The 9,798-nt window shown below is 45.3% G+C and overlaps 1 protein-coding gene across 1 annotated transcript; it reads right to left on the minus strand.

The window, feature by feature from the left end:
- Positions 1–608: 608 nt before the first annotated feature.
- On the minus strand, positions 609–8,800 carry LOC105189492 (beta-1,3-galactosyltransferase 5). The gene is made up of 2 exons (XM_011151605.3): positions 8,114–8,800; positions 609–7,795 (listed from the first exon to the last, which is right to left on the minus strand). Exons 1-2 carry the CDS (start codon positions 8,244–8,246, stop codon positions 6,684–6,686), a joined length of 1,245 nt encoding a protein of 414 aa, XP_011149907.1. The 5' UTR covers positions 8,247–8,800; the 3' UTR covers positions 609–6,683.
- Between the last annotated feature and the right edge of the window lie 998 nt (positions 8,801–9,798).

Here is a 9,798-nt window from a genome sequence, read left to right on the forward strand (position 1 = left end):
TCGTGCCGGACTGACGCGTAGGATAATAGAATCATGAATTGCCGCCTCGTCAAGATCCAAACGATAATCGGTTAACTTGTATCTCGGCGTCATCGCCGCGGGAAGTCCCGGTCCTTTAAATTGCAAACATATTTATAACGACGAGGCGATGACGCAATGAGATATTGCGTTTTCTTACTGAGCTAACGCGATGATTGCGCGCCAAATGAATAAATTGCGCTCGAGTTATGCGATCGGACTAAAAATGTATCGGTGCGTCTCGGTGATCGGAAGGTCTCAATCTTAATTATCGAGATCTGAGATTAATCGCGAAGAGATAATTGCGAATTATTTGACATTAGACGAGAGTAACGAGAATCAATTTTACGCGGTTGATTGTAAAACGATCAATGAAGGGATAATTCCTCGTGTAAAAGTAAGTCTACAGCGCGGCACAGTTTTTCCTTCCTTTTTTGTCAAGCGAGAATACTTTCCGATGCAGCATATTAGAAGCGTGGTGAAAATCAGTTGTATATTATATTTTTTTATCTTTCTTATGGGGAGATCAGATCTTATCATAGGAGATTCTCACCGACGATTTATCATAGGAGATTCAAGTAACGCACAGGTGTGAGCAAAGAATCTATATTCTTCAAACGATGGTTGAGCACTTGTCATATCTGTGTAGTACAATATAAATATCTCTGGAAATAAAAAATACACACGAAGCTCTCCAGAACGCGCGCGCGATCTGAAACGTTCGCCGTACAATGACACGTGACGTTCAGACCGCGCTCGTTTTTCGAGCTTCCTCCAGGCCTGGGCGATTCGATCTTTCGCGCTAAATATCGAACAACGAACAGTTTATACACGTTCGCCAAAGGTGAGAATGAAGTTACGCGAAAAATGAAGAATCGTCCGACCTGCGGGCGCGAGAAATGTGCGTAAAATGCGGATACAGCCTTCCAAGTGTTCCTCCTTGTTATTCGCTTCGCAACTGAAAATGTCATACGTAATCTCCTATGTGATGATGATAGTACATGGTAAAAATGGTCGTATCATGGGAACAAACATTAATCTCCCTTAATTAGAGATACGATGATTAATAACGCTTGTATCAGCGTCGATAAAGATCCTTTACATGGCGTCGCGCAATTTTTCGCGAGGCATTTGAGTCACCAAAATGTTAAATTTAGATAACTACGAAACGGATACACACTATGAAAAAAGATTCGTCGAAACAACTGGAATCGGGATAAACGAATTCAATTTCAGAGTTGCGCATAACGAACCAACTGACATAATTCCTTTAGCAAAATATTCGTCTTCCTTTAATCCCTTGTTTGTGTGAAACAAGCTCAAAATTTAGTCTAATATTTAATGAACATCTGAAAATATATTTCGTTTTTGTGAATTGCTCATCACTGATTAAATTTTGTAGTTCAAATTCCTACGTCAGACCGTTCATTTAACTTGAATTTTTATATTCAGTTTGACTAGATTCTTTGAGTAGTTTCTAAGATTAAATTTGCGCAACCTCGAGACGAGATGGTTTGTTTCACTCGATTCCTTTTTCACTAGAAAATAAGTTTATTTTTCAAGTGACGGCTAATAAGAGCCAATACGATATAGAATGAAGTATACAGACAAGAGGAGTCAAATTTCGTAAAACACGATGTCTATGAGCGATGTTACTGCCTCTTTTCCATATTTTTCTTCTTCGTCATGGACTTCGAATTTTACGATGTTTGATCTGATATTTTTTTATACAGTCGGAAGTTTCATATCGCAATTAACTTCTGTATGTCTGATACGTACGTATTCACAATTCACCCATTCACTTTGCAACATTTTGTTTTGCAACATAAGAACTGTTAATTTCATTGACTCTTATGTATTATTAGCGCGAACCGGATGTTCTACGCGAATTGCGTCACATTTCGCAATGCGTGTTGCGTGCATTGCGCGTATAAGCGTAATAGTGTGAGCCGACGAGGAATGTCCACTCGTTTGCTTTTTTTCGCGCCCAGATTTTTCGCAATTTTGCAAAAAAATACAAATATATTCTTTTTCCATAAATAAACGTCGCTACACATGGATAAATTAAACGACGGATAATTCACGATGAGCTGCGAGCGGAATTAAACGTCGCACCGTTATCTCGCGCAATTTTCTCTCTCTCTCTCTCTCTCTCTCTCTCTCTCTCTCGTAAGACGGTTCGCTGCATTTCTAACTCTCGCTCGCCGCTCGCTCTTATGCAAAACGCTACGCCCCTAAGAGGGGGAAAAAATAAAAATCCTTTCGAGCACGAAGGGTGAAACGCGGCAAGATTCGAACCAGATGATTAGAATGCTTCGCGATTCTTGACGCTCGCGGCTCTTCCGACTCCGTGATACTAAGTGAACGTACAGTAACAATTAACCACACGTCAATTAATCACATATCCATGTGGTTGCAGACACTCGCATAATATACATATTATCATTATCATTATTATTATTATATATGTAGACGCATACAAAAATAAAATGCACATCATCTAGGGCACTCAGCTCACCTAAGCTAAAGGTAGAGAGAAAGGGAGAGAGAGAGAAAGAGGAATGGAAATAAATTATTATCCGTCGCGCGATCGCGCGTTACGAATGACAATTGTTATCTCCGGACGCAGTGGATCGTGCGACGTGCAATCTATCGTGAGCGGGGGAGACGCGCGCGTGTATTACATACGTAGATACATATTAGTACAATACTGCAAATCTAGAATATGTAAGTACGTTTCGCTATCTCGTGTCGGCTGCAACTAAAAGAGTCTAACTCGAATTTTTGGCTAAATATCGTCGTTTACCGTGATTTGGCTCGCGATACGCCCGATCAATGGACATGCATTGTCCCGGGGAAAGAAAGCAACGTGTCGAGGTTTGAAAAGTCGGATAATCCGAAGAGAGCAATGAGAGAACCGAAAAGTCATAATCCGTCGAAATACCGCGCGCGAGACAATGTAAAATACAGTTTTTGACATCATAACTTTTCGAGGTAATTGAATGTTTCCGATGTACTCTGAGAAAGCTGTTTCTCAAATTTTCAAAGATTCCGAGACATCGGAATCGTGACTTTCGGAGAAACTGTTCCACTTTTCGAAATTCGAGATTTTGACTTTTCGGTGACGATACATGTTCACTGGCCGATTCTCTCGTGCAGAATTTCTCTGCGCGCTATTACTGTGTAAATCCGCGAGATTTAATTATCGCGCAGAGCTTCCAGAGGAAATATCAATCTCTATCAATCCCAGAAATTATTTGCTTACGAACGGCGATCTCCGCACGATTCCCTGCAAACTTTGATTTTTCAATGTCCGACTTGGCGCACGGCAGATAGACGGACGTTGCGTGAGCCAAGTCATTTCTTCTTTAGCGCAGCGTAACCGCTCATGAATCATAAACTGGTCGCTAAATTAGTTTCTCATTGTATTCATGGCGACCCCTGATCATTTATCTTATTATTCTACTATCTCTCGCGGAGTCGATCTCTTGAGCGATTTTCTTTTGATGAGACGATCGGAGGAGGGAGTTACATTTCGGAAAATTTCTCTCGACCTTTCGTGTGTGATCGGCGAAATACTACAGACTAGGTCACTTTGATCGTGTCACTTCTCTCTCGTCAGGCTCGGTCGGAGAGATCCGCTCGCCGTTTGCGTTCTCCATTCGCGATTGCATCGCATCGCATCGCATCGCAATCAGGATGGAACGATCCTTCGTTTCGATCGTTCGCGTAATCGACGATCACCGCGGTTAAAGCAGTCCCTTTACCTCGTACTTGGACGCGCCGTGCCGGTCGGAATACGTGCCAAGGACACAATTGGAGTGCGTGTGGCGTGCAGTCGCAATGAGCTCGCAAGGAGCCTTGGCCTGATCTTCGGGACTCGTTAACTCGCGACTCGCGCGTGATTCGCACGGGCGTTTCTCTCGAGGAAAAACGGATAATACAGAAAGATGCACTCCTCCTTCAACCTATTGGACAAGAATCGGAATCGATTCGATTGTAAGATCAAATTCGCTGGACGAGGCACGGCTTTGATTAACTGCAAAAGTTTAACGACTCGTTTAGCGTTGGCTTGACAATCGAATCCACCAATGGTCGGCTTTCTACGATGGCAATTCTTAAAAGCAGCAACTGAAGTGTCAAGTGACACCTCATTAGCTCCATTTTCATTCTTAACACGAATAGAACGCTCGATTTGGTGGTTACACGCAGGATGCGAAAATCATACTACATCCGAAAGGACATAAACTCTTACAAAAATAAATAAATAAATAAATAAATGTATGTTTCTCATAATTTTTAAACGTTTTACATTTATCTTCGATTAAATAATTTTAAAAAGCTCTAAAAATATAGGATACTCAATGTGATGTAAATTTCTTAAATAATTTAATAAAGAGTGTGTGAAGGTATGAAGGAGCAGCGTACGAGATAAAAGCGACTATGATAATAATTCAAAAAATAATGCACTTTTGGAAAGCGCGTCGCGCAATATAGGAACACAACGTGTACATAAGCTCCTGGACGCGATGAGATATAAAAATAGTTAACCGAGGCCGATGGGTAATGAGACAATGTAGAAGTGCATAGGAATGACTCCCTCATGAAATATTACGTACTTATAATCTAATAAAAAAGTGTATATTTATAAAACACTATCGAAATACGAATATACCATTCTGGCGGTAATGAAAATCAGGAGAGAAGGTTGAGTAGAGTAGCTGTCAGAGTGCCGACCAAACGTTTCGATAATTATCGAAAATTCATCGAGGGGCGACAGCTATTGATCGTAATATTCGTTTAAAAGAAGAGAAAAGAACAGAAAACAATAGCCAGCGGCAATTCCATTCACCAGGAATAGCTTCGTTTCGGCCCCGCTTTCGGCTTCCGTTTCTTTTACACTTTATCGCGCCGTAGGCCTAAAAATCTGTTATCGGGCTTCAGACATATGGCACCGAGAACGGAAACATATATGCGATATTTCCGCAGGATACAAAGAAGTAGTGCGATAACGAGAGTGTGAGATATAACGGGGAAGAGTGTGAGGCGCAGAGGATAGTCGATATCGTGTATAGAGCTTCACAGCATTCACGTCCGCGTTATCGTGCGCGCGCGCGACGTATTATCTAGAACGATGACTAGATAATATATTCGGGAGAGAGAAGATTCGCGCGCAGTTGACTGCGACTTATCGCGTTGTCACGTTCGCACAAAATGTGTAATCTCAATTACCCCACTTGGTCGGAGCGCAGCGGAGCTTTGCGCGACTCTTAGGTACCCTCGACGAGCACGACGAATTCGATTTTTATTTCTCCCCGGGAATCAAACAAGGTACCTTTATGTGTTACTCGGCAGTAATCCTGGCTGACTAAACTTTAACGACTTTAATATCTGTTAGAGAGAAAGGTAGAGAGAATGTGAGTATTGCGCGCGGTATATTGATCGAGTATGAAATTCACGGATGCTATTAAAGCGTAATTCGTCAAGCGCCACTTAAATGCCAAATAACAGAGCGCGTTTAAGGCTGAACTTTCCGCCTGGAAACATCGGCTCCAAATTCGCCGGAGAGTTGTTCGTCGGGAGAAAGTGCGCGCGATACCCGATACATCTTGCGAGATATTGTTACTTTGACCTGATTATACCACGGACTGAATGTCGACGGCTACACGTGCACGTGGCAATCGACGTCGATTATAACGAGGCTGCCGATTACACGAAGGAGCCCTCCCTTGGGAATCTCATGTAGCGAGCGATATTCCCCGCGCGGAAGAGCACGCGTTTTCCTCCTACACTACAGCGTAAAAATATCGGACCGCGCGTATCTTATACTGGTGCATTTAACGCACTGCACGCACAGCTGTCTGATCTCGCTTCGTGCGGCACCAACACGCAGGATAAGATTCGCATAAATACAAGCTGACAATTGGACACGCACATCCGCCGCTGAGCTGACGCGGCGGAAGCATGCGATGCATATCCGCAAACACTTTAGTACCACGACATGATAAATAAAGAGGAGAAAGAAGAAACGGCGGCCAGAGATCGAAGAAAATTGCGAAATCTTTTCGTGAGAGATCCGACTTGATTTGCCGCAACAGACGGAGAAAGAGAGAGGCTGTTGGAAAAGAGAGAAATCACTACATATTACAAAATAATTTCATAATTTCTAACGCAACTTTACGTAACGATTACGAAAAAATACTTCTTTGGAATTTGAGGGAACGTAAGAGGAATGCGAGACACAAGGATTCAGCCACGATATCTCGGCGATCCTTCCGGCGTATGAAGCTATTACCGCTCCCGTCGTTCCGACCCCTGTGGGAGAAGGCAGAATCGCGAAGTCATACGGCTTACGCGCGCGGGTCGTGTGAAAATCTAAGCGACGAAATCGTCTACGTCTCTCTCGTTTCGCGGTGCACTCTTGCAATTACCACTCTTTATGCGTGTCACCGAGTTCGCGCTTTGAGCGAAGTGTGTTCGACACACGCGCGCGCGCGCGTGTGTGTGTGTGCCTGTGTATGGGTGGGTGGATGTATGCGTATGTATATGATGGCTGGTCTCGCGAGCCAGCGTGTTAACCGGGCACTCGAGTCGCATTAGGCGGTAACGATCGTACCACTTGGTTTGCCAGGGTCAAGCGTAGGACCTTCGCCCGGCCTCGATTATCACTTGCACTTGCTCTTGCCGTCCAGCAGCTTTTTCCAGAGGTCGAACTGCTCGCTGTACTTGACCATGTGTATACTGATGCCACGTTGAATGTTGCAGGCGGTGTATGGTATGCGTTTGTTCAGGAATTCATTGGCGTGCGAGCGCTTGATGCCGAGTTTGTGCGCGACGATACCGGTCATGAACACATCCTCGAGCTTCAGGTACGTATGGTCCAAGGCGGCGTCGTACAGCCGGCGCACGGTGTCACTCGACAGCAAGTACGCTGGGCCGGTGGTGAAGTCCGGGAAGATCGATTGTTGGAACTGCGCCTGCGACACGTAGTACTTGCTCTTGCGGTTCCTGATGGGTTTCCACTTCCTGGCCAGCCGGCCGAATATCACGTTACGATCCCTTGCGTGCTTGCTCACGAACGCGAGTAGTCGCGGTACGTTGATGAACATGTCGTCGTCAGTCTTCAGTAGGTATTTCACTTTCGGGCAGTAACTGCCCACCCATTCCAACGTCGAGATAGTCTTTAGAGTGAGATTCGAGTATGAATCGAGGAAGCGTCCGCGTATTATGTCGTTGTACATGTTCTGCTCCTTGCGCAGGATCGTCTCGACTTTACGGTCGTTGGTAGTGCCGAGCATGAAGAGCACGCTCATGTCGCTACGTTGCCCGTAGTGTCCCCAGGTCTGTCGGATCGCCGTCCTCGCGTCGAGATGCGTCGGCGCGGACATTACGATCACGACTAGATCCATGTCCTTGCCCAGATTCGGACACCGTTCCGGGATCGGCACCGTGTGCCCGGTCTCGTATATGGCGCGCGCGGAATCACTGCGCACCACGACCGACGACGACCTGGTCGCGTTGCTGACGCTGATCCTTACCGTTTGCACGGCCGATTGCTTCTCGTTCGATTGCTTCGAGCTGACCGACGTGCTCGCAGAAGATGACGAGGAGGACGTCGATAGCGTCGTGAGAAGGGTCGAGAGATTATTCACGCTGTGCGCTGTATACTGACTTGGAGCCACATTATCTGAGCTGGAGTTTCTGGGTGCTCCTGTCAGCCGTGTGTCCACACTGAGATTCATATGTAGATGCAGGCCTTCTTGGTACACGGTATGATCTGGAATTTATTGATTTTTTTGTAACAATTGATTTTTGCAAAGTTACATCTGAAAGTGGTGAAAAATATTGACAGAATATGCTCTGGGAAAGCACCATATAGTTGTCCATCATACACAGTGCTTCATCAAATATTTGCAAACAAAAATTACACTGTTTCTCCATATTTGAACGCAAATAAAAATGTAAAGAGATCCGCAGGAATCTTATATTTGCTTGAGACTCACGAATAAATAATATTAACTGCTACTGCAGAATCTCTTCTACACAGTGACTCTGTGACACAAGTAAATCACTCTTCAGTATTACATATACTCACTGGTGTTTCGTGGCAGGCTAAACTGGCGGACATCGTACACGGTGGTACGGTAATACGCGTAGAAGGTAAGGCCGATCAGCGCGAGGATCAGTGTCTGCAGAAGACGACTCCTGAGATGCAGGTGATAAAACATGACGTTGGGTGCGTCTCTCACGCTCTTGCTCTGGTCTTGACGCAGTCAGTCCCTGGAGGGTCCGCGGACTATATCATATCATCGTGCACCGTGCGCCGACCTGACGGGAACGTCGGCGTCGTTCCGTCGTAGACTCCGTGGCGGCTCGGAGCACTGCCTGCTGTCCGACAGGTTATTCCCATACTGCGTGTAGCCACTCGCCAACTACTACTCGTTCGCTCACACCCGCCCGCGCCCGTACGTCCGTCCGTCTGTCGCGTTCGCCTGCCTTTCCCTCGCCCCGGGGTTGACGCGGACGACCGACCCTGGCCCCGCGCGCGCGACCGAATGTCACTGGCCCGCTTCCGACGACGACCGAGCGCTCGCCCTCGCTGTCTTCTTACGCGTCATTATATTGTACGTGGTCGCGGCCGCCACGCTCGTCCGCTCGTACACGCTACTACTGTCTTACGTTGCTCCGCCGGCGATCCCGAAGTGCACCAGGTGACGTGAGAAGCTATCCGCAGCCGTCGCGGCCCCAACCTGACCATCGTATCGACACAACGGTCGTCAACGTCGGCCAACATATCCGCGAGCGCCCATCGACGGGACCACGACGCTTCCCTTCCGTTGCCGCGCGCGCGCGCGCTCTTTGTGATTCACCATATGACCGCGAGATGGCGCCGTATGTCTCTTCGCTGGAATCGCCGCGAGATTTCAAAGTGTTCAATGGAAAACTGATCCGCTTCGGATCGGAGGTATGCAGTGTAAAGTGTAAGGAAACCTTTTCTTCTTTTTAATTAGTAAGTATATGTTGATGAAGAGGTAAATCAACTATCATTGTTGCTTAAATAATTGTCGATTGAGTATATGATAATCCTTAGAAACGAGTCAAACATTAAAATTGAAACTGAATAAGTACGAGATAATATCGGCAAAAGTATGTTTTTTTTATGAGATCCGAGATGAGATCGGATATGTTGGAGAAATTTAAAAAATCTGCAAGAGTGCTTCTCCATCGAATTTTTCTTGTATAAATGGATAATCCGCGAATTTGTCAGGGAATATCGCATTAGATTGCTTGTCGATGATGATGAGGTCACTTTGTATGCGTATCCTCGTTCCGGCTGCCGTTTATCAGACATATATCCGGTGACGTGCGGTGGAAACCTTACAAAACGCCGTGAATGTTTTAACAGCTTCGGACCGAACAACAAAAGTATCGCCGTTACGTGCTTCAAATGTATTATTCGTGCTCATCACAGTTTTAGAAGTGTCAGCTTAGTAGTTGATAGTTGATACAGTTCGAAATTAGAAGCTGATCGAAATTTTCAGATTTGTCGAAATGAATGACTCTCGATAACGCGATTGTTTGCGCATTGCTAAGTAATTGATTATTTTTGGGAGAAAATCGATCGCTATTGCAGACGAAACACTCATCGATTCTTGTGTAATAATTCTCGAAAGAGACTACGTTAACAATATTAAGCATTAAGCTGATAATATTACGCGCTAAGCTGATTAACGTGGGAAGTGAGATCTATATAAAGGGATGTTAATCGATAATTCAGCA

This window comes from Harpegnathos saltator, unplaced genomic scaffold (genome assembly GCF_003227715.2).
Source record: "Harpegnathos saltator strain DR-91 unplaced genomic scaffold, Hsal_v8.6 scaffold51, whole genome shotgun sequence".
In the NCBI taxonomy this organism is placed as follows: Eukaryota; Metazoa; Arthropoda; class Insecta; order Hymenoptera; family Formicidae; genus Harpegnathos; species Harpegnathos saltator.